Source organism: Saccopteryx bilineata, chromosome 5, assembly GCF_036850765.1.
Source record: "Saccopteryx bilineata isolate mSacBil1 chromosome 5, mSacBil1_pri_phased_curated, whole genome shotgun sequence".
NCBI classification, from domain to species: Eukaryota; Metazoa; Chordata; class Mammalia; order Chiroptera; family Emballonuridae; genus Saccopteryx; species Saccopteryx bilineata.
In genome coordinates this window covers 1,080,470-1,104,757 of record NC_089494.1, presented here as the reverse complement: position 1 = coordinate 1,104,757, position 24,288 = coordinate 1,080,470, and the positions used below count along the sequence as shown (strand labels likewise).

Genomic DNA, 24,288 nt, shown 5'->3' with positions numbered 1-24,288 from the left:
ATCAGATCTGGGAGGCAGTCCTGGTATCTCTCTGGGTGATCAGATCTGGGAGCCGGTCCTGGTTCCTCTCTGGGTGATCAGATCTGGGAGGCAGTCCTAGTATCTCTCTGGGTGAGCAGATCTGGGAGCCAGTCCTGGTATCTCTCTGGGTGACCGGATCTGGGAGCCAGTCCTGGTTCCTCTCTGGGTGATCAGATCTGGGAGGCAGTCCTGGTATCTCTCTGGGTGATCAGATCTGGGAGCCGGTCCTGGTATCTCTCTGGGTGATCAGATCTGGGAGCCAGTCCTGGTTCCTCTCTGGGTGATCAGATCTGGGAGGCAGTCCTAGTATCTCTCTGGGTGATCAGATCTGGGAGCCAGTCCTGGTTCCTCTCTGGGTGATCAGATCTGGGAGCCAGTCCTGGTATCTCTCTGGGTGATCAGATCTGGGAGCCAGTCCTGGTTCCTCTCTGGGTGATCAGATCTGGGAGCCAGTCCTGGTATCTCTCTGGGTGATCAGATCTGGGAGCCAGTCCTAGTATCTCTCTGGGTGATCAGATCTGGGAGCCAGTCCTGGTTCCTCTCTGGGTGATCAGATCTGGGAGCCAGTCCTGGTATCTCTCTGGGTGATCAGATCTGGGAGCCAGTCCTAGTATCTCTCTGGGTGATCAGATCTGGGAGCCAGTCCTGGTATCTCTCTGGGTGATCAGATCTGGGAGCCAGTCCTGGTATCTCTCTGGGTGATCAGATCTGGGAGCCAGTCCTAGTATCTCTCTGGGTGATCAGATCTGGGAGCCAGTCCTGGTTCCTCTCTGGGTGATCAGATCTGGGAGCCAGTCCTGGTTCCTCTCTGGGTGATCAGATCTGGGAGCCGGTCCTGGTATCTCTCTGGGTGATCAGATCTGGGAGCCGGTCCTGGTATCTCTCTGGGTGATCAGATCTGGGAGCCAGTCCTGGTATCTCTCTGGGTGATCAGATCTGGGAGCCAGTCCTGGTTCCTCTCTGGGTGATCGGATCTGGGAGCCAGTCCTGGTATCTCTCTGGGTGATCAGATCTGGGAGCCAGTCCTAGTATCTCTCTGGGTGATCAGATCTGGGAGCCAGTCCTGGTTCCTCTCTGGGTGATCAGATCTGGGAGCCAGTCCTGGTTCCTCTCTGGGTGACCAGATCTGGGAGCCAGTCCTGGTATCTCTCTGGGCTGCTCCCTGGGTCTCCCAGGGTCCGAGCAGGTCCTACCACAGTGGCCGCGTCCCCTCCCGCCCCGTGGCAAATCTCCCCCATGCCTTAGACACCTTGGCGTCCGTCTGTGTGCTCATGTCCATCACTGGCCCCAAGTCCAGCTCCGGGCACCCTGGGCTGAGCTGGGGCTGCAGAACTAGAGGCCCCCCACAGACTGGGGGGTCCTCCTCGGACGGCCTGACGTGGCCCGAGCTCCGTGGAACCCAGAGGCAGCAGCCCACCGGCCACACTGAGAACCAGTGCTGAGCCAGGACTGCGTCCGAGGCCAGGCCTGCCTGGTGTCCCCAGCAGCCCTCTGGTCCTGCCAGCGGGGGGGCTGTGTGAGGTGAAGACAGCCTCCCCTCTGTGTGCCAACCGGGCTGCTGGCAGGTGAGAACACCTTTACCTGCCTTCCTGGCAGACTTTGCCCTCTCCACCTGTCTGCATTTCCTCCTCCTTACCACTTCCTGCTGCAGACGGTGGGCATGTCCTACCAGGTCCTGGTCCCGGGTCCACTCTCTCATGTCCTTGCCCGCCCTCCCTGCCCCGGGCCTGGGGCGGCCTCGGGGCAGCTGAGCTTCTGAGGTGAGTACTGAGCCCCTGGTGCGCCGGCTGGGCAGGTGGCGGGATGGAGCTGGGGCCGAGGGGCAGGGCCCGCCGGGCTGCGGCCGGCCAGGGTCCTCGGCTGCTCCAGGCCCGCTCCTCTCTGTCTCTCTGTCCATCATCACGCCCTGCTCGCTGTCTCCTCTCTGCTCCGTCTGGTTTTACTGCATCCCACGCCCACTGATGTTTAACAGACTTAACTAGCTCTGCTGCAGTTTGACGTGAATGGAAGAGTCACGTGCTCCTGGGGACACTTTGGGGTCTTTGGACATACATGGCTGTGCTCTATCAGGGGAAGGTCTTTTGGGGATGAACTGGGCCCACTGGCCCCCTAGAGTGTTCAGCTCTGCTGCTCTGGGCCAGCCCCCCGCCACCCCGGGGTACCTGAGACAATGGCCATGGGCTCTGACCGCAGCTTCTGGGCCACCCCGTCTGTGCCAGGACCCCTGGCCATTCCTCACTGGTGTCCTGCCAGGACAGGCTTCGTCTGCACAGAAGTGGGGGGCCTGAGTGCGGCCGGCTCCCTCGGGGTCCCTCGAAGCGTGGGTCCTGGTGTGGTCAGGGGCACCTGTGTTGTTTCCTGAAGCCTCCCCCCGCCCCCAACGTACAAGGCCAGGGCTCAGGCTCTGCCCATCCTCACCTGCTGGGGCTCCTGGTCCCTTTACAAGCCAACCAGGAGGTCAGGCTGCTGGGCAAGGGACCAGAGCTAGCTGGCTTGGGCTGGGCCGGGACTACCATGTCAGGGGCCGCTCCTGTCACCCTGCAGCCTGGGCAGGTGTGACAATGAGGCGCCGTGGCACCTGTGTGTGTCTGTGTTCCAGGTGACACGGGCTCATCCCTCACCACCCCCAGCCCCACTGAGAAGACCCACCAGCCTGTGCACATCACTCTCTCCCCCACCCCAGCTCCCTACTGTCCCTTCATTCTGAAGGCCCTCTGCTGCCCCGCATGCACTATAGAAGTGACCAAGACCCCAGCCCCTGCCCTTGAGTCACATACCATCCTCTAGGGGACATTAGAGGACCATATGCACACAGGTCACCTAGATAGATAGTCCCGACAAGGAGGTGACAGAGGATGTGTAGGGGTGGTCCTTGACCAGTCTGGGGTCAGCCAGGGTCGGCAGGGAATGTGCCTGCAGCATGAGGGTGCAGGCTTGGAGGACGTGGTGAGTGCTGAGGCTGGAGGGGGAGGCAGAGGCCGTTGAGGGAGCTTGGGTCTTCTCTCTTGTGCAGTGGGGGCCATTGCAGTTTTAAGCAGGGCCTGATGTCAGTGTATCTGACATCTCCCCCTGACTGAGGTCTTGAGGATGAACTGGAGGTGGAGGACCAACCAGAATTGCAGACATCCAAGGGAAAGATGGTGGCTGGACAGGGGGGTGGAGGCCGAGGGAAGGCGGCAGGGTTGAGGTATGCCTGGGAGGCAGAACCAGCTGAACGTGACACCCGCAGCTTCATGGGTTTGATTGTTTTAGATCAATGTGAGAATCCATGAACATGGTACACCTCTCCATCTCTCTCCATCTCCACTTAGTTTCTCTCGGCAATACATTGTAGCCTTGAGCACACACGTTTTCCATTCATTCTTAAGTACTTTGTTTTTTTGATGCTTATACATGAGATTATATTTCTAGTTTCTTTTTTCCAGTTGTTTGTAGCCAGTATATAGAAATACATTTTATTTTTGTTGTTATATTAAACTTGTATCCTATAACCTTGCTGATTCAACTTATTAGTTCATAGTTTGGGAGTAAATTCCTTCAGATTTTCTTTTTATTTTATTTTTTTACAGAGACAGAGAGAGAGAGTCAGAGTGAAGGATAGAGAGGGACAGACAGGAACGGAGAGATGAGAAGCATCAATCATTAGTTTTTCGTTGTGCATTGCGACACTTTAGTTGTTCATTGATTGCTTTCTCATATGTGCCTTGACCGTGGGCCTTCAGCAGACTGAATAACCCCTTGCTCGAGCCAGCAACCTTGGGTCCAAGCTGGTGAGCTTTTTGCTCAAGCCAGATGAGCCCGCGCTCAAGCTGGTGACCTTGGGGTCTCGAACCTGGGTCTTCCACATCCCAGTCTGACACTCTATCCACTGCGCCACCGCCTGGTCAGGCCAGATTTTCTATATACACAATTATGTCATATGTGAAAATATCAAGGTTAACGACTCCCTTCTCTATCCGGAAGCATTTTTTTCTTCTTGCCTTGTTTGCCTCGGTTAGGATCCAGGACCATTTGAATGAAGGTGGTGGGCACTCCCCTGTCACAGAGCATGGTGGGAAGCGTCCAGCCGTCCCCCCCCCCCCCCCCGAGTCCAGGGCTTCCTGGAGGTTATCTGTAGTGAACGCCCTTTGTCAGGGTGAGGGAATGTCTTCCCACGCCTAGTTGGCTGAATTTCTATCACAAATGAGTGTTGGATTTTGTCAAATGATTTCTTTTTGTATTGATTGAGAGGATTAAGTAAATGTTCTTTAGTAATGTAGCAAATTACATTGATTGACATTCTAATGTTAAACCTTACATCCTAGAGGCATTTGCTCATGGTGTATTATTTATTTTATATATTGCTGGATTCAATTAGCTAATAATTTATTAAGAATTTCTGTAGCTCTGGCCAGTTGCTCAGTGGATAGAGCATCGGCCTGGCATGTGGACATCTGGGTTCGATTCCCAGTTGGGGCACACAGGAGAAAGCAACCATCTGCTTCTTCCGCCTCCCTCTCCCCCTTCTCTCCCTCTTCCCCCTCCCACAGCCAGTGGCTTGATTGGTTCAAGCGTGGCCCCAGGCGCCTAGGATGGCTCCTTTAGAACACATAAGCCTCAGGTGCTAAAAATAGCTGAGTACTGGAGCATTTGCCCCAGATGGGGTTGCTGGGTGGATCCGGGTCAGGATACATGCAGGAGTCTGTCTCACTATTTCCTCTCCTCTCACCTAAAAAAAAAAAAAGAATTTTTGTGCATATGCTTATGCATGATATTGATCTGTTGTTGCCTTTTCTCGTAATATCTTTGTCCAGTCCTGGTATGAGGGGAAAAGCTTGCCTTTGAAACTAAATGATAAACTTCCTTCTTCTTTATCTTCTGAAAAGTGTTGAAGACGGATCTTGATATGTTTTGCTAGAACTCACCAGTGGCACCATCTGGCTCAGGAGTTTTCTCTGTGGAAAGGTTCTAAACTGTGAATTCAACAGCTTCAGTAGACCTCCTTCAAATTTTCTCTCTGCAGTCCAAAGTTTGGCAAATTGTGACTTTAAAAAGTTCAAGCAGGCCCTGGCTGGTTGGCTCAGAGGTAGAGCGTCGGCCTGGCGTGCGGGGGACCCAGGTTCGATTCCCGGCCAGGGCACACAGGAGAAGCGCCCATTTGCTTCTCCACCCCCCCCTCCTTCCTCTCTGTCCCTCTTTTCCCCTCCCGCAGCCAAGGCTCCATTGGAGCAAAGATGGCCCGGGCACTGGGGATGGTTCCTTGGCCTCTGCCCCAAGCGCTAGAGTGGCTCTGGTCAAGGCAGAGTGACGCCCCAGAGGGGCAGAGCATCGCCCCCTGGTGGGCAGAGCGTCACCCCTGGTGAGCGTGCCGGGTGGATCCCGGTCGGGCGCATGCGGGAGTCTGTCTGACTGTCTCTCCCTGTTTCCAGCTTCAGAAAAATGAAAAAAAAAAAAAATTAAAAAAAAAAAAGAAGAAACAATGGAGCCAAGAACTGATAGGCCATTAGCTTTAATCCTAGCTTGCACCCGGCGGGCAAGTAAAAACACAAACTGGGCTCCAAAACCCACTCATTCAGTGCTCACAAAGCTACTGACTTATCCGAGTTTCCTAGAATCAAAGGTTTCTAGCTCACTAGCCTCATTCACCTCTGTTCCCCATCTCCTTCTCTCTGCACAAACTCTGTACAAACTGACTTCTCACTCAACACTCTGCCATCTTGGCTGCTTCTCCTGGCCTCCTCCACTTGGCCTTTCTCTGCTCTCCTCTCTGATGCTAATCTCAGGAACCGAGAGAGAGCAAGCTCCTGGTCTGCCCCACTTTATAGTGTAGAAACCAAAACCTTTAATCCAATATACAAACAAGGAAGTCTCTGATACAAAGTCACTTATCACGCCTGACCTGTGGTGGCACAGTGGATAGAGTGTCAACCTGGAAATGCTGAGGTCGCTGGTTCGAAGCCCTGGGCTTGCCTGGTCAAGGCACATATGGGAGTTGATGCTTCCAGCTCCTACCCCCCTTCTCTCTCTCTGTCTCTCCTCTCTCTCTGTCTCTCTGTCTCTCCCTCTCCTCTCTAAAATGAATAAATAAAAAACAAAAAACAAAGCCACTTATCTGAGGCATAATGGGATTCCTCATGAGAGTGCACCACCCTACATCAAAAAGGGTGGGAAAGGCTTAGTCCTAAAACCAAGCCCCAGGCTACAAGGATCCTGCCTGCCCACAGCCCTATCCCAACACACATTAATATAATCACGCCCATCCCAAGCAATCACCTGGGTGACAGGCTTCCACGTGGGCAGCGCCATCTTTAAAAAAGTGAGCATAATATATTTTATCTGCCCAACAAGCACATAAAGCTACAAAATTTCCTTTAAATGTTGTATTGGCTTTAACTCACAAATATTGATACATTGTGTTTCCATTATCATTTAGGTCAAACTATTTTCTAGTTTCCCTTTGATTATTAATTTGATCCTTGAGCTAATTATACTTGTGTTGTTTAATTTTCAAATAGTTGAACACTTTAGATATATCTATTTATGATTTCTCATTTAATGCTGTATTTTAAGAAAATACTCTGTCTCATTTAAACCCTTTTACTTGAACTGAGAGTGGTTCTATGGCCTATTTTGGAGAATGTTTGTATGTCTACTTGAAAAGAATATCTATTCCGCTGTGGTTGGGTGCACTGCTCTATAAATATCAGTTTGGACAAGTGGATTGATGTTGTTCAAGTCTGCTATATTCTTACAAAATTTCTCTCAGTTGCTGAGACTGGAGGGTCCAAATAATTCATCATTATTTTGGATTTGTCTATTTACCATCCAGAGTTGCTCCTTTTATCATTATTAGATGTCTCTTTTTCTCTCTGGTAAGATTCCCTATATTGAAGTCTACTTTCCATTCTAGTTTTCTTATGATTAGTGTTTGCATTTTAGGCTTTTTTTTTTCTATTTTTCCATTTATTTTCTTTTTCTGTACTTTTAATCTATCTTTATGTTTAAAATATTTCTAATTTAGAAAGCATGTTATGAATTCTTGCTTTTTTTTTTTTTTTTTTTTTTACAGAGACAGAGAGAGAGTCAGAGAGAGGGATAGATAAGGACAGACAGACAGGAACGGAGATGAGAAGCATCAATCATCAGTTTTTTGTTGTGACACCTTAGTTGTTCATTGATTGCTTTCTCATATGTGCCTTGACCGTGGGCCTTCAGCAGACTGAGTAACCCCTTGCTCAAGCCAGCGACCTGGGTGCAAGCTGGTGAACTTTGCTCAAACCAGCTGAGCCCAAGCTCTCAAGCTGGCAACCTTGGGGTCTCGAACCTGGGTCCTCCACATCGCAGTCTGATGCTCTATCCACTGTGCCACCGCCTGGTCAGACAAATTCTTGCTTTTTTAAATCCAGTTTTATAGTCTTTGCCTTCTCATTCAAATGTTTAGGCCAGTTATATTTAATGTAATCCTTGAAATGGGTTACATTTGCCATCTTGTTATTTGTTTTCAATTCGTCTATTATATCTCACCTATTCTTTGTACTCTTCCCCCCTCGTTTGGGTTAACTGAGTACTTTGTTTTGTATCCCACTTACCTCCTCTGTTGGCTTACTTATATCTCTTTGTTTTCTCTTACCAGTGCTTGCCTCTGGGTTTACAATATGCATACTTAACTTGTCAATGACTCATTGGCTATAGGACGGAGGGGGGGAAGGACAGGAAAACTGAGTGTCAATAATGACATTCACATACAGCTAGTGCTCGACTTACAACCAGACCGATGTAACACGATTTGGTCGTAAGTTGAGTAGGCTATATGTACAGTACTGTGAAATGATGTTATAAAAATCTTTAAGTCATATTTTATCATAATTTTCTTTCATTATTGTTATATATCATAATTTTCTTTGTTCACTTTATGCCGTTTGTATCATCTCTACACCATTTTGTTTCTTATTTTTACATTCGTCAGGTTTAAGTAAAACACTGCATTACCAGTCCAACTGGTTTAATAGATATTTGCAAAGACAATTTCCTCTTGGTAGACATCTTGGGAGGGTTTTTTTTTTTTTTTTTTTTTTTTAATTTTTTATTTATTCACTTTAGAGAGGAGAGGGAGAGACAGAGAGAGAGAGAGAGAGAGAGAGAGAGAGAGAGAGAGAGAGAGAGGAGAGACAGAGAGAGAGAAGGGGGAGGAGCTGGAAGCATCAACTCCCATATGTGCCTTGACCAGGCAAGCCCAGGGTTTCGAACCGGCGACCTCAGCATTTCTAGGTCGATGCTTTATCCACTGCGCCACCACAGGTCAGGCGGGAGGGGTTTGATGAAAAATATCCAAGACACAAAACACAAACTGCTGTTCCGAGTCTGGGATAACAGTGGAAATGGTGCACGTGGAGATGGTAGTGCTACTGGAAGCTGCTCCGCACTGTCGTACATCGTACAGCCAGCTGGGCAATGCTTACGCTGCCAGACGCGGAGCCGTCGTGGCTAGCGATTGTGGTCGTAAAGTTGAATGGTCGTAAGTTGCATAGGTCGTAAGTCGATCAATATTTGTATCTGTCTGAGCAACAAGAGAGACCATTCTCTGAGATGGGGCACTGTGAAGGGAAATTAGAGTAGGGGGTGGAGGGTAATGAAGGAGCTGCTGATGTGGTCAGATTTGGACACGTATCCCTTGAAGTCCTTGTAAGTCATCCAAGAGGGGATGCCTGGCCGGCAGCTCCATGTGTGGGCTGGGGTCACGGGTGTAAGAGTGACCGTTGACTCGACTGCAGTGGGTAGGTCTGCTTATGGAGAGAATGTGGTGGGACAAGAAGAGGGCCCAGGACCACGCCCTTTCTCCAGGGCAAAATAGAGAGTGACAAGGGATGGAGAGCAGAGGGCGGAGGAGGACAGGGCAGAACGGGCGAGTGCTCCACCACAGAGACAGGAAGCTGGTGCCCGGTTACCCTGGCACGCTGCCGCTGAGGGCTTCTGGATTCAGGCAGGTGCGATGGGGCCTCAAAACTCACCTGGATCTCTGCTCCCACCTGGGTACACGTGCAAGGGCGCACACCGGGAGCCGTTTGGTGCTTTATTACAAACTTTTTTTACAGAGACAGAGAGAGAGTCAGAGAGGGATAGATAGAGACAGACAGACAGGAATGGAGAGAGATGAGAAGCATCAATCATCAGTTTTTCGTTGATTGCTTTCTCATATGTGCCTTGACCGTGGGGTTACAGCAGACCAAGTGACCCCTTGCTCAAGCCAGCGACCTTGGGTCCAAGCTGGTGAGCCTTGCTTAAACCAGATGAGCCCGCACTCAAGCTGGCGACCTCAGGGTCTCAAAGCTGGGTCTTCTGCATCCCAGTCCAATGCTCTATCCACTGCGCCACCACCCGGTCAGGCTATTACAAACTTTTAAAAATAAAGAACCAGGGGTGGGCCCACTCTGATACATGCTGCTGGGGGTAGAGGAAGATGGCACCTGTCTGGCACCTGCTGGGTGTCTGTGACGGTGACGTGGTTGAGACTGAGCTCGGGGACCCAGCAGGGCCGTCCGGCACCGAGCACCGCCGGGGAGGGGGGCAAACAGTCGGCGGAAACCTGAGTCAGGGTTTTCCAGAGGCTGAGTTGGGAGGGGGGTCGAACATGGCAGCAGCGGTGACAATGGCTGCCCCAGGGGTGGCCCCACCTGCCGCCAGCCCCACCCCACCCCGGGGCTGCTGACTCCCCAGTCCCCGCCCCCTCTAGGGACCCTCCCTGAGCTGGACCTCTGACTGCGGCCAGAGTGGCTTCCCACACTCTCCCTCTGAGCAGCTGCCTGATTCCTTGTTGGTGCTGATCCTGGAAGTACAGCACCCCCCCCGCACTCCCCACCGAGAGCTGGAAGGTGTCGCTGACCTCAGGGAGAGGCACGCAGCTCAGGGTCTGGCTGAGGGGGTGCTTCAACTCTGTGCTGGAGGGGATAAGCATAGGCATGTGGTCGGCGGGCCTGTGGGCTGGACAGGACAAGTGGAGAGGAGAGAGCGGGGGTGTGTTCTGGGTGAGGGAAAGCAGATGTGAGCCTGGGGTCGGGATGTGTGTGTCTGTGTGCAGGCGTGTGCATGTGTGTGTGCATGTGCGTGTGCGTGCCTGCATGAGACACTGGAAGAAGAATCTTGGACTCCTCAGATTATTATTATTATTATTATTTTTAAATACTTTATTGATTTTACAGAGACAGGAGAGAAAGGGGAGCATGGAATGGGAAGTAACAACTCAGTTGTTTCAGGCTAGTTGTTCATTGCTTGCTTGCGGTATGTGCCTTGACCAGGGAAGCCCGGGGTTTCGAACCGGCAACCTTGGCATTCCAGGCCGAAGGTTTATCCACTGCGCCACCACAGGCCAGGCAGATTATTATTTTTTTGTGTGTATATTTTTCTGAAGTGAGAATGGGGAGACAGACAGACTCCCGCATGCGCCCAACTGGGATCCACCCGGCACGCCCACCAGGGGGCGATGCTCTGCCCATCTGGGGCGATGCTCTGTTGCAACCAGAGCCATTCTAGCGCCTGAGGCAGAGGCCATGGAGCCATCCTCAGTGCCCGGGCAAACCTTGCTCCCGTGGAGCCTTGGCTGCGGGAGGGGAAGAGAGAGACAGAGAGGAAGGAGGGGTGGAGGGGTGGAGAAGCAGATGGGCACTTCTCCTGTGTGCCCTGGCCGGGAATCGAACCCGGGACTCCTGCACGCCAGGCCGATGCTCTACCACTGAGCTAACCTGGTCAGGGCTGACTCCTCAGATTTTTAAAGTGAACAAGCACCAAGTTAAACGTTAAGACTTGCCCGTGCCCTAGCCGGTTGGCTCAGCGGTAGAGCGTCGGCCTAGCGTGCGGAGGACCCGGGTTCGATTCCCGGCCAGGGCACACTGGAGAAGCGCCCATTTGCTTCTCCACCCCTCCGCCGCGCTTTCCTCTCTGTCTCTCTCTTCCCCTCCCGCAGCCAAGGCTCCATTGGAGCAAAGATGGCCCGGGCGCTGGGGATGGCTCTGTGGCCTCTGCCCCAGGCGCTAGAGTGGCTCTGGTCGCAACATGGCGACACCCAGGATGGGCAGAGCATCGCCCCCTGGTGGGCAGAGCGTCGCCCCATGGTGGGCGTGCTGGGTGGATCCCAGTCGGGCGCATGCGGGAGTCTGTCTGACTGTCTCTCCCTGTTTCCAGCTTAAGAAAAATGAAAAAAAAAAAAAAAAAAAAAGACTTGCCCGTGACTCCTCAGTGAACCTTGACCTTGGTGCTTCCCCTACACCTAACACAGTCTAGCCTCACTGTGTCCCCCAGCCCCGGAGGCCCCCAGCTCCCCCTGTCCCGTTGCCCACACTGGCCGCTGTCCTCCCCACCTCTGGGGCCCCTCCCGTGCACAGCCCCTCCGTGTCTTCCCCGCCCTCTGGTCCAGGAACGGGGTCCCAGCCCCTCTGGGTGGACTCCCAGCTCTCAGAGGTGTCACTGAGGGAGAGCCTGATGTTCCGGGCTCTCCAGGGAGATGACCCGTCCCATCCTCATGTCACTGGACTCTCTCCTGGGGTCTCCCGGGGTGAAACGGAACGCGGAAGGGCCCACGCCTTCTGTCCGCCACCGACCTGCACCATTTGTGGTAGGTGAACAAAGCCTTGATGGTCACTTGCGGTCTGACCGCCTGGACCCCAGCAGCTGAGCGGATCCAGACACACTCCACGCCCCCAGGGATCGAGGGGCCCTCGGTCTCCTGAGCGGCTGGTTTCTCCTTGTCTCTTCCTCGTCCCCCCCGCCCCTGGCTTTGGTGCCTCGCCCTGCAGAGTGGCCCACGACCAAGTTCTCAGCGCGCAGCCGGGGACTGTCACCCGCAGTTCGTGTCCCTCTGGTTCCCGTCGCTGGGCTTCCGGGGGCTGGGTCAAGTCCGGGTGTGACTTTTGTTTTTGGAAAAGCCCACTTCACGAGGGACTGAGTTTCTTTTGTGTGTTTTTTTTGTATTTTTTTTTTTTTTTGTATTTTTCCGAAGCTGGAAACGGGGAGGGACAGTCAGACAGACTCCCACATGCGCCCGACCGGGATCCACCCGGCACGCCCACCAGGGGGCAATGCTCTGCCCATCTGGGGCGTCGCTCTGTTGCAACCAGAGCCACTCCAGCACCTGAGGCAGAGGCCATGGAGCTATCCTCAGTGCCCGGGCCATCTTTGCTCCAGTGGAGCCTTGGCTGCGGGAGGGGAAGAGAGAGACAGAGAGGAAGGAGAGGGGGAGGGGTGGAGAAGCAGATGGGCGCTTCTCCTGTGTGCCCTGGCCGGGAATCGAACCTAGGACCCCTTGCACGCTAGGCCGACGCTCTACCGCTGAGCCAACCAGCCAGGGCCTCTTTTGTGTGTTTTGTTGTTGTTGTTGTTTTAAGTGTAATTAATTACAAATTCACGGATTGAAACATTTTTGTGTAATAATTCATCTCAATTATTCTCCTTATCGATATGCACCCCGTCCCGCCTCTGGGCCGTGGGAACAGATGTGAGCACGCGCCCGAGGACCCTGGGCCCCGGCCTGCGGTCTGGCTCAGCGTCGCTCCCCGGCGTGACGAGCCGCCACCCCGCCCGGACCCTGGCCGCAGCCACTGCACCGTGGAGCCCTCGTCCTCCTCGGGAGCAGCAGTGCCAGAGGCTGCCGGCCGTGCCTTGCGGGTGCTGGTTGGTCCTAGGCCTTGGGGGTGGACGGAAGTCGGAAGTTCCTTGCGAGCTGAGACGCGGTGCGTGTCCACCCTGCTGCTCTCGGCTGGCTCTGGTCCACGTGGGTGACACGTCAGCGCGTTGATGGCCTCCTCGCGTCTTCACTCCACGCCGGGAGTCTCCGCGGTGCCCACCGTGACTGTCCGTGTGTTTCATGCCCTGAGACCCATGACAATCCTCCAATAACAACACCAATGCTCCCCCATCAACAGCCCGAGTCCTGCAAAGCTCAAGATGTTTCATGTACTTCTTGGATTCTAGAGACAGACAGACAGACAGAGCTGTGTTTTAATGTTATTTGGGGCCCTGGCCGGTTGGCTCAGTGGTAGAGCGTCGGCCTGGCGTGCAGGGGTCCCAGGTTCGATTCCCGGCCAGGGCACACAGGAGAAGCGCCCATCTGCTTCTCCACCCCTCCCCCTCTCCTTCCTCTCTGCTTCTCTCTTCCCCTCCTGCAGTCGAGGTTCCATTGGAGCAAAGTTGGCCTGGGCACTGAGGATGGCTCCATGGCCTCCCCCTCAGGCGCTAGAGTGGCTCTGGTTGCGACAGAGCAACGCCCCAGATGGGCAGAGCATCGCCCCCTGGTGGGTGTGCCGGGTGGATCCCGGTCGGGCGCATGCGGGAGTCTATCTGACTGCCTCCCCGTTTCCAACTTCAGAAAAATACAAAAAAAAAAAAAAAAAGATAAAGTTATTTGGAAAGTGAGAGTTTTTTTTTTTTTTGGTCATTCTTTCTGTCCTCAAAGTACAGGGACCCCCTCACAAGATGGGACTTTCAAGCCCCGTGGGTGGCATTGGTGGGTCACGCCAACCAGCCAATCATCCAACTTCACAGTGTCCTCCTGCTTTCGAGTTTAAGAGTTCCCTGAAACATGTCGTTTAATGGAATTCAGCGATTACACGGCTATCTACATGGTTCTGAAGACAAATCCACAAACCCAAGGGCATTCGTAGAAGTCTGGTCTCTGCCCCTCTCTCCTGCACCCCCATTGCCACCTGTTCCCCACCGGTCACAGTTTAATTGAAAACGAACTTCGTGGCTTATCCTTCCATTTGTAAAAATAAAACCTGCCGGCCCTAAATAAAGGAATAGTAAGTAAGTGTCCACCTCCTTGTCCACTTCACAGCACATCCTGGAGATGACCACACCTGGCGGTGTCCACAGAGACAGCTCCGTCCTGCCGCAGCTGCCCGGTGCTCCGTGGCGTGGACGGAATGGACGCTGGTGTGGTTTCCAGGCGGCCACCACCCTGGGGTGCCTGGGGACAGCCTGGGACGCAGCTTTTCCTGTCCGGCCGTCTGTGGAGCGGGTTTCCAGGACTGACGTTTGCCGGGTCACAGGCTGCGCACCTGGAAGTCTGGTGGATACGACAGCCCCTCCCCTCCCCGGGGCCGTGGGTCATGTTCAGTATCCATGGTGATGTCTGAGGCTGTCCCCCCGAAGGATGGTCAGCTCCGGCCGTTGCCTGTGTGACAGGGGAAACAGCACCGCACACCTTCTCACTTCTCTTTCAATGAGTCTGTTGAGGCCTTTTCGTATCTTTAACCGGCTCTCTGCCTCTTCTTCTCTTCTGCAAGTTCGTCAGCGTCTTGTCCAACATCCAGGGGAAGTGTCGGGGGGCCGGCAGTCCTGGGGACGGACGAGGGGAGGGGCGTGAGGACACTCAGGAGAGTGTTTCTCGGGGGACGTGGAAGACCTCCTGCCTCAGCACCTTGTGGGGTGCTGGGTAAGCTCCCTCTTCCTGGGTCCGCCCCAGGCAGACCAGCCAACACTGGAGGTTGGTGTCCTCGGGAGGGGGTAGCGGAGCCCCTCAGGGAGAGACGTGTCCTTTCAAAGGGAGGCAGGTCCTTCTGCTGGGGGTCCATGGCCGACGTCCAAGCAGGTGAGCACGCACCAGCTCTCCGCCCATTACCTCTCCAGCCTGAGGGCCGCGCCTGTCCGAGCAGGACCCGGGGGGCCTCCTGTCAGGCAGCGGGGAGCCCTGCAGCTTCGTGAGCAGGGGCACAACCCCTGGAAAAGGGGGGTGGGCGTGATGTGTGGAGGGGGGGGAGGGACTTACAGGCCCAGAAGGAAGGACCCAGGCGGGCAGCGGGGTCTCTCGGGCCCCGTGGGAAGGTCCTGTCAGGAGCGGAGCCTGGCGTGGGGCTGGCAACCGGCCTTCCAGTCAGAGCGACCTCGGGCGGAGAAAGGGGAAGGAACCCTGGGAGGAGAGAGGAGCATCTGGGGGCGGCGAGGGGGGGGAGGCTGGGAGGAGCCGGGGATCTGCGGGCAGAGCATCCTCCGAGGCCTCTGCCGGGAGGGGTCCCCGAGGGCTGTGGCAGCCGGGAGCAGAGCCCAGAGCAGGCGGTTCCTGGGAGCCGGGAGCAGAAGCTGTCAGGGTGAGTGAGCCCAGCAGGGGTGGCCGGGGCTCTGGGTCAGTGCCCAGCAGAGCCTCCCCTGGCCCCCGGCCAGCGCTCGCTGTGGTCCCGCTGCGCTGTGGCCCGTCCTGCCGAGGGGGGGCCGGCGGGTGGGGGCACGTTTGTCATCTGCCAGACGCTCTGAGCATCCACAGGCTGGGGTGACAGCTCCCGCGGGCACCAGTGGGACAGGACGGGGGTTGGGGCGGGGTGTTCACAGGAGGCGCTGAGCCCTGTGCTGGAGTGTCCCAGGGCTTGGGCTGGGCTGGCCACTGTTGAGGAAGGACCCACGGCTGGGCAGGGCGGGGTGGTGCCGTGACGGGTCACCTCGCTGGGTCTGTGAGTGTCTGTGGCTCTGGCGGGTCACCTCGCGGGGTCTGTGAGTGTCTGTGGCTCTGGAGGGGCTGGATCGGGGTATGGACCAGGACAGGCAGAGCGCCCCTCGAACGAATCTGTTCTCACACTCCTCCCCCTTGATCTGTTCATGACCCCTCATGACCAGGGGGCCTTCAGGCCCAGCCAGGCCCTGGGGGCCCCCACCTGTGGCCCCTCCGACCCCCCACTCTCGTCCTCCGGGCACCCACCCACATCGGGGCACATTGGCTGAGAGCCTGCCTGCGGGCAGGGGCGAGCGAGCAAGCAGTGTGGGGTCTCAGGGGCTGTGTGTGACGTCTGAGTAGGGGTCAGGCAGGAGGGCCTGCCTGTGGGGGTGACAGCCTGGGGTCGCGCCCCTCAGACGCCCTGGGGCAATCCCCTCCCGGGTTCGTGCAGACAGAGCAGCGATGAGTCACGGCTCTCTGCAGCCCTTTCTTCTCGGAGCTCAGGAGAAAGGGCGGGAGGAACCCCCCTCCGACCTGCACCTGACCCCACACACAAGCCGGCCCATGCACTCTGCCAGGCCCGGCAGGTGGGAGGCCGGACAGGGCTCTGGACCCGCAGCAAGGGGTGGGGGGCATGGGGAGAGGCCAGTGGCAGCTCCCGGGTGTCCTGGCGGCTGCTGGCAGCACCGTGAAGACTGGCCCCCCGCCAGGCCGCCTCAACGGAGAGTCATCGCTGTGCGTTTGAGACTGGCCCCGCCGTGAGGGAATGGGCCCGGGGTAGAGCCTGAAGCCTGCCCGGCGTGGCCAGGCCTCGGAGACCCCGAGGCGGCCCAGGGGGCAGAGAGGCGCCTGAGCCTGTGGCCACCGCTGTTTAGGGAGAGCCTGCTGGGACCCACGAGCCCCGCTCTGCCCTCGGCACCGTCCTTGGCTGGGCTTCCCTGCTGTCAGGGCCCCGACTGGTTAACAGGCTTTATTGAGGCACTACTCTGTGCCCAGCTGGACATGTCCATGGGCAGGCGGGGCCCCAGCCGCAAGCAGAGACCCTTGATCAACACGGGTTTGAGCTGTGCGGGCCCCTGACAGGCAGGGTGGGGTGTTTTTTTTTTTTCAATAAATATTCTAAGTGTATTTTCTCTTCCTTCTGATTCTCTCAGTACGGTTTCTGTTCTCTAGTCTGGCTTACCCTGTTGTAGGAACACAGCCCCTGATGCCCAGGACACGCAGAGAGTGCCAGCTGACTCTGTGACCGCAGGGCTCTGGCCCCACCGCAGGCTGGCACTCATGGATTTCTACAGGGAGTAAAACTTCCGCGTGGATTTTCAACTGTGGGGGGGTCAGCACCTCCAGCCTCCCTCCCCCCGAGTTCTTCAAGGGTCAACTGTGCGAAAACCGTATTGTATGAAGAAAACAGAGTGGAAAGGGTGCTAGCAACAGGTGGGGAGGAGGCCAGGCAGGGGGAGGGAGAGGCCAGGGGAGACCCCCGTGGGGCTGGGGCTGGGGGCTATGCCTCCTGGGGGGTCTGCGGAGGAGAGAGGGGACAGCAGGCCCCTCCTCAGGTGCCTCTGGGCGCGGAGCACTGGCCCCAGGGTCAGGATTCCGGCCACCTCTCCCCACACTGAGCCTCAGGTTCACGTCTGTGAGTTGGTGGGCTCAGAGCTCGCCCTCCCCCCCCCCTCCGTCCACAGGGAGAGAGGTGCTGCCCGCAGGGAGAGAGGTGCTGCCCGCAGGCACTCGGAGGGAGGAGGTGAGGGGGCAAGGTCCTGCCCTCGGGCACAGGGGCTGAGTGGGGGGGTCCACAGGAAAGGTTGCTGTGCACGCAGGCAGGCGGGGCTCAGAGTGCAGAGGGCTCACAGGGAGGACACCCAGGGACCCCGGGGAACTCGGGGGCGTCTGAGACCTGGAAGGGAGACGTCTGAGGAGGGGCAGCTGGCTCACAGGGCGGGCAGGAGGTCGGTCGTGCATGGCTGTGCCTCCAGGCGTGTTGGCGGTCACCCATCAGCGTGGTTGTGAGTGTGTGTGTGGAGGGGAGTGCCGTGCGGTGAGCAAGCACCCCCCCCCCCCCCCCCCCGCCGCCAGGATGCTGAACAGAGGCTTCCGGAGACGTGGGGGGCAGGGCTGGGCCAGGCGCCTCTGCAGGTGGCACGGTCTGGTCCTGCTGGCTGGCGGGCTGTTCTAGGGCGAGTGTCCTCATGACAAGCGTGCGGGGCGCCTGGAGATGTTGTCACAGTGCCGGGCTCTCACTTCCCTTCCTGGAAACTCCCCAGACGGCTCTGGGCCGGGCAGGGGCGGGGAGCGCATGGCCTCCATCCCGCTGCTGTGCTGCTGTCAGCACGCCCACCGCCCGCCCGCCCGCCCACTCCAAGGAGGGCTTCAGTCCCGCAGCCTGGGGGGCGGGCAGATGGCCCAGCCGAGGCTGACTGCAGGCCAGCGACAACCCCAGGGCCCGGAGTCTCAGAGCTGGGTTAGGGCGGCGAGAGGGGGTCTCAGAGTGGGGGGTCTCAGGTGTTTAGGGGCTGAGAATCTCAGAGGGCTCTCTTGATGGAGGAGCTCTGGGGAGGGGCGCTGGTCTGGAATGGGGACCCTCTTCTGTGACTGTGGCTGCAGCTCAGAGGATCAGGGTGGCCTGAGGCCTCAACTGTCACCTTATTCAGACTCGGAAGTCCACTTTGTGGGTGGTGATGAGCATTTACAGAACTGGAACAGAAAGTATCTCAGTTCTGTGTTTGCCGTTCAGTGAGGTCTGTTTTGTGAAATTTTTTTTTTTAGTGAGAAAGACAGAGAGAGGGACAGAGGGACAGACAGACAGGAACGGAGAGAGATGAGAAGCATCAATCATCAGTTTTTTGTTGCGACACCTTAGTTGTTCATTGATTGCTTTCTCATATGTGCCTTGACTTGTGGGGGGACTACAGCAGAGCAAGTGACCCCTTGCACAAGCCAATGACCTTGAGCTCAAGTCAATGACCTTGGGGTCATGTCCATGATCTCAGGCGACTTTGAGTTTTTAAACCTGGGTCCTCTGCATCCCAGGTCGACCTCTATCCACTGTGCCACCGCCTGGTCAGGAGAAACCTTTCTTTTTTCTTTTTTTTCCTTTTTTTTTAAATTAATTTATCGGGGTAACATTGGTAAATAACATCATATAACTTTCAGGGCTACAAGATTACAATCTGACCAGAATCTAGTCTCCTTCCGTCACCAATATCTGACCCCCTTCATGCTCTTCATCCCCTGCCCACCCCGCCCCCGTGACTGCCGTGCTGCCGTCTGTGTCTGTGACTTTGTTTCTGTTTGTTTTGTTAGTTTGTTGCCTTCTGTTTTATGTATATCCCACATATGAATGAAATTGCGTGGTCTTTGTCCTTTTCTGTCTGATTGATTTGACTCGGCCTGATACTGTTGTGGTCCGTCCATGTTGTTGCCAATGGCCGTATTCCATCTTTTTCCTGGCTGTGTAGTATTCCACCACCTATGTGTACCACCTCCTCTTTACCGCCTCGCCTTCCTGATGGGCGTGTAGGTGGCTTCCATCTCTTGGCCAATGTGAATAATGCTCCAGTGAACTGGGGGTCCGTACAGATTTATTTTGCGGGCGCATTCTCAGAAGAGGAATTGCTGAATTACGTGGGAGCTCCCGTCTTCCTGCCTGAGGAGCCTCCACCCTGTCCTCCATGTTGGCTGCGCCTGTTTACAATCCCGCCAGCGTAACAGTGTGTGAGGGTTCCCTTTCCTCCACACCCTCGCCTCGTTTTGTGACACTTCGGTTTTCCTCCACGTGCTCCAGTCCTGGATCCCGGGGTGTTTCTTAGGTGGGGTCCCAGCCCTGGAGGCCTCTACAGGGGCCCTGGACCACTGTCCGCCCCGGATCCCACCCAGGGGGTCAGTGGGATTGCCCAGGCGGGCCTGGCCTGCGCTGGAGTGTCCCAGGGCTCGGGCGCATTCTCAGAAGCAGTAAGACGGGCGCTCCCACGTAATTCAGCAATTCCTGTCCCAGGGCACAGGACCCTGAGTAGGGTCCACAGGAAAGGTCGCTATGCACGCAGGCAGGCAGGGCTCAGAGTGCAGAGGCCTCACAGGGAGGACACCCAGGAACCCCGGGGAACTCGGGGGCATCTGAGACCAGGAAGGAAGCTTCTGAGGAGGGGCAGCCGGCTGACAGGGCGGGCAGGAAGTTGGGGGGGGGGCAGAGACGGGGGGGGGTGCTGGAGGAGGCTGTGGCGTGCCCGGGGTCGCCTTGCAGCATGCATGCTTTCTCTGCAGGGGAATGCTCGGGTGTCTGGGGGCAGATGCAAAGCGGCTCCCCACTTCCCGTGTGGGAAGCGGCCTGAGGAGGAAGTCGGGGCTCTGCTCCCCTTTCCCACACAGCGTCCCCCCCCCGGCCGGAAACGGCTGGGCACCTGACAGCGGAGCGCTCTGAGCACCCGCTCCTGCCGTGGGGCCCCAGCTGCCCCAGGGCTGTGGCCGCACCTGGTGGCTGCAAGGGACGGCCCTGCACTCCTGAGCAGAGGCCAGCTGGGGTCCCTGTCCTGGACACACGTCCCCATCCGGGGGCTGGGCACAGGGTAGGGATACGCAGCGGCCATTTGGGCAGGACCCAGGCCTTGACTTCCCAAGCTTTCCTGGAAGGCACCCCAGAAGACGGAGCCGAGGGCCCCCAGGCGGTCATCCCAGCCGGTCGTGTGAACTCTGTGCAGCCGCGTTTGGGGGGGGCGGCTCTCAGAGCTGGCCGGGCAGGTCACGGGTGCTCCTGGGTGGGGGCAGCTGGGAAGCAGGGTGGGCAGGGAGGGAGGCTCCCAGCAGTTGGTTCCAGGGGGTTCTGGGGGCGTCTGCAGAGCCTGGCCGGGCTCAGACTCCGAGGGACCCCAGGACCTGGGGCGCAGTGGGGTGACAGGATAGGGCGTGAACCAGCGAGGAGCGAGGTCACGGGGGGCGTACTGGGGTTTCCCGCACGGGGACGAGGTTCGTGAGATTGTCCTTGTTGGCCAATGTGCCGCTTTACACTTCAAAAGAGACGGGATGGCGTAGCTGATGGAATATCACTGCTTCTGGCTGAAATCGGCTCCTGCTTCTCTAACGTTCTGTGTCTGGAGGCTCCCAGGGGGCCGCAGCCGGCGCTAATGACCCTAATGACTCTGCAGGCGCTGGTGTTCTGGATATTTCTTCCCTTCCTGTGTGGGGGATGGGAAGCCCAGCCTGGTCCTGGACCTTTCCCCCCAGGTGGACGGACCCCCTTCCGTCTTCCATCTAAAGGGCAGGGAGCCCCCCAGAAAGCTGATGCTCTTGGGGGAGGGAGGCCACGCCCCAACGCCAGAACCTTCCAGCCAGAGGAACCGAGGTGGGGGGCTGGGTGGAGGCATGGCAGGCGTGTGCCCGGGGCCTCATGCACCTGTGCCAAGACCCTGCCGCGTGGGACACCAGCAAGCCCCGCCCCTTAGGAGGGGCGCCTGGGGTTGGTCCAGCCCGGGGGTGGGGGGGAGAGTCCAGAGCTCGTCTCAGAGTCCAGTGTCATTGCCTGGGGACCAGAGCTCTGACCAGGTGCCCCGGCCTGGCAGGCTGCGTGGTGGAGGGTAGTCGGGGAGGGGAGAGAGGCAGCGTGGGCGGGGGAGGGGGAGGCAGGCCGCGGGGGGTTCTGATGATGATGATGACAAAGTGGACGTGGTCCAGTGCCACCCTGAGGCCTGTCTGGGCCTGGAGGGCAGAGCGCCCTCATCGCTCTGACCGCAGTGAGCGCGAGGAAGTCCCACCCCCTCCCCCTGATGGGGCCTGGGATGGGGTCTCCGGCCCAGGGCCGGTGAGGCGTGCGCTCGGTAGGAGGGAAAGGGGGAAACCAGAATGCCGGGGGAGGAGTCCCAGCTGCTCCCGCTGTCCTGGGCCTCTGCGGCCAGGAGTGGCCAGGGGGGTGGATGCTGACCTCCCTGCTGAGGTGTAGGTGGAGGTCACATCACCTCCTGCAGCCAGGTCCAGGGTGGGCGTGGAGGGGGCAGAGGCCACCAGGCTCTGTCCTGGGCCTGCCTTGCAGTTGCTGTCCCAGGGCTCCCTGTCCTGAGAGTCGGCTCAGCCAGGCAGGAGGTGGACAGTGAGCTTCTCCTGCCTCCCTCTCTGCCCAGCAGCAGCGGGGCTCAGCTCAGCCGGGCAGGAGGTGGACAGTGAGCTTCTCCTGCCTCCCTCTCTGCCCAGCAGCAGCGGGGCCCATGAGGAAAGGGCAGCAGAGAAGGGCAGGAGTCTGGTTCGAAGCCTGGGCTGGCTGAGGGTGTGACTTTGGGCCCACCCGGCTCCACAGGCCTTGGTTTATCCCCTCGTCCAGCGGGCAGGGCAGCGGTCTGGCCGGAGGGGGCCTCAGAGCTCCTGACGGTTTCTGTGGCTTCTTTGGGAAGCGGAGGACTGGGCTCCCGGATGTGGGGTGGGCGCTCACCTCTGCACCCCGGGGCCCCATGTGCCTCCCGTCCTCCTCCTCACCCCTGGTCTCCTCCTCCTCACCCCCGGTCTCCTCCTGCAGCCCCGGGACCATGACCCACAACGGCTCCTGCGAGTTCACCTGGCCCTCGCCGCTCACGTACCGATACATCCGCTACGCCTACCTGGGCGTGCTGCTGGCGCTGGGCCTGCTGCTCAACGGCCTGGCGCTCTGGGTCTTCTGCTGCCGGCTGCACCGCTGGACGGAGACCCACGTCTACATGGTCAACCTGGCCGCGGCCGACTTCTGCCTGCTCTGCGCCCTCCCCTTCATGCTGTACTCCCTGAGGCACAGCGCCGGGGACACGCCCTCCTGCCAGCTTTCCCAGGGGGTCTACATGGCCAACCGGTACATGAGCATCAGCCTGGTGGTGGCCATCGCCGTCGACCGCTACCTGGCCGTGCGGCACCCGCTGTGCGCCCGGGGGCTCCGCACGCCGCGGAGGGCCTGGGCCGTGTGCGCGGGGCTCTGGGTGCTGGTGGTGGGCTCCCTGCTGCTCCGCTGGGCCCTGAAGGACCAGGAGGGCGGCTTCTGCTTCAGGAACCCCGCCAGGCACAACCCCCCCAGCGAGGCCCTCTCTCTGCTGGGCTTCTACCTGCCGCTGGCCGTGCTGGGCTTCTGCTCGCTGCAGCTGGTGACCGCCCTGGGCCGGAGGCCGGCCGCCGACCCCGGCCAGGCGGAGGTCACCCGGAAGGCCGTCCTCATGGTCTGCACGAACCTGGCTGTGTTCGTGGTCTGCTTCCTGCCCCTGCACGTGGCGCTGACCTGGCGTCTGGCCACGGGCCTGCACACCTGCGCTGTCCACTACGCCATCTACGTCACCAGCCGGATCTCGGACGCCAACTGCTGCCTGGACGCCATCTGCTACTACTACATGGCCAAGGAGTTCCAGGAGGCGTCCACACTGGCCAGGCCCCCCGGTGCCCAGGTCCACAAGAGCCAGAATTCTCTGTGCATGACTGTAGCCTAGGGGGTGAGCACCGGGGGGTGGGGGACCAGGTCTGGGGCTTTCTGGGAGGTGTGACCTGCTGGGGGGGGGCCTGTGGTCTGCCGGGAGAAGCTCCAGGATGGGCCCTGAGGTCACCGTCACAGTGGACACTGTCCAGGAGCTCTGCTGGGCAGGGATGGCCCAGGCACAGGACCTGGGAAGGCAGCAACCACACTCCCGGGATGGAAGATGAACAGGGACAGAGGCAAGAGGTCTGGGCCTGAGCGAGGCCGTCCCCGGGGACCCTGGGAAGGGGCTGCCCACTTGCTGTGTCCAGAGCCTGGTGCTCCTGAGCAATGGGGGCAGGAGGTACATGTTGGGTGCTGCCAACCCACTGGGGCAGCAATAAAGCTGTCCATCGGGCTGACCCAGGACGGCTGTGTGAGCTGCCCAGGCTTGCACGGTGGGAGAGCCAGGGCCATCTCCCCAAGTGACCCTCCAGGGCCCACCTGAAGTGCCCAGCTAGGCAGGATGGTGTGGCGGCCACACCTCCCAGGCCTGTCTGATGAGGTCGGGCATCCCGATTCAAGCTGGAATGACCAGGGCTTTCCAGAGTTGCTGTGGGGTGCTGGTCCAAGGTGGCCCTGGATTCAAAAAGTCCAGCTCTGTCCCCTCCCACCTACGTGTCCTCCGGCACCAAACAGCCTCGCTGCTCCGTTCTCCTGCTCTGTCATGGGACTGAGAGTGGAGGCCTGTCCAGGCAGGGTCGGCCTCGTGGGTGTGCGGCCGATGCCGTCCCAGGGGCCCCTGGCTCAGGGGGTCACCGCTAACCCCATCAAGTGCTCCCTCAAACTCCCCACACCCCTCCTCCGTGCGGCCAGCCCTCCCACGTGTCTGCACCTCACGCTGGTCCTCCAACACCCCCCCACACACACACTCACTCTGCCTGCTGTCGTCACAGCCCTGCCCTTCTGGGGACAGTCTCCAGTCCCTGACTTCCACCCTCCGGACCCTCGAGGGTGTGGTTTTCCACGAAACCATGTTGAAGTTACTCCTACCCTAGGACGGCGAGCCTGCTGCACTGACAGGCTGCCCGGGGCTGAGGACAGCTGTCTGGCCCTGTCCTTGGGGCCACATTTCAGAATCAGGAGAACAGGCAGAATCACGCCCGGGGCTCAGCTCCACAGCCCCACCCCTCAGCATTGTAAGACAAAGAAGAGGGGCCCCAGATGGCCGGTGTGGACCAGCACCAGAGAAGAGCTTTCGGTCCCAAGGTCGCTCTGGCCGGCACCTTGACACACAGACCCCGTGTGAAGAAGGATTCGGATGCAGTCGCACAACGGACAGAGCGCCACCCCGGAACGCTGAGGTCACCAGTTCGAAACCCCAGGCTCGCCCGAGGTCAAGGCACAGAGGAGAGTTCCTGCTCCCCAGCCCCTCCTCCCCCCTATCAAAATCAATCAATAAAATCGTCAACAACAAAAAAGAGAGAAC

The 24,288-nt window shown here is 58.0% G+C and overlaps 1 protein-coding gene across 5 annotated transcripts; it reads left to right on the top strand.

Moving 5' to 3' along the window:
* Nucleotides 1–1,663: 1,663 nt before the first annotated feature.
* GPR35 (G protein-coupled receptor 35) lies at nucleotides 1,664–24,265 on the top strand. Of its 5 annotated transcripts, none has more exons than XR_010725630.1 (2): nucleotides 1,664–1,781; nucleotides 13,823–14,241. XR_010725630.1 is itself a non-coding variant. In XM_066232841.1 (2 exons), the coding sequence occupies exon 2, from the start codon at nucleotides 21,919–21,921 to the stop codon at nucleotides 22,834–22,836; it is 918 nt and encodes a 305-aa protein (XP_066088938.1). In that variant the 5' UTR covers nucleotides 1,673–1,781; nucleotides 21,909–21,918; the 3' UTR covers nucleotides 22,837–24,265. The 5 variants fall into 5 exon arrangements, 4 of the variants coding, with proteins under 4 accessions (XP_066088938.1, XP_066088941.1, XP_066088939.1 ...); XM_066232841.1 differs by lacking the exon at nucleotides 13,823–14,241 and adding an exon at nucleotides 21,909–24,265 and having other exon boundaries at nucleotides 1,673–1,781; XM_066232844.1 differs by lacking the exons at nucleotides 1,664–1,781; nucleotides 13,823–14,241 and adding exons at nucleotides 14,451–14,578; nucleotides 21,909–24,265.
* The last annotated feature ends 23 nt before the right edge of the window (nucleotides 24,266–24,288 follow it).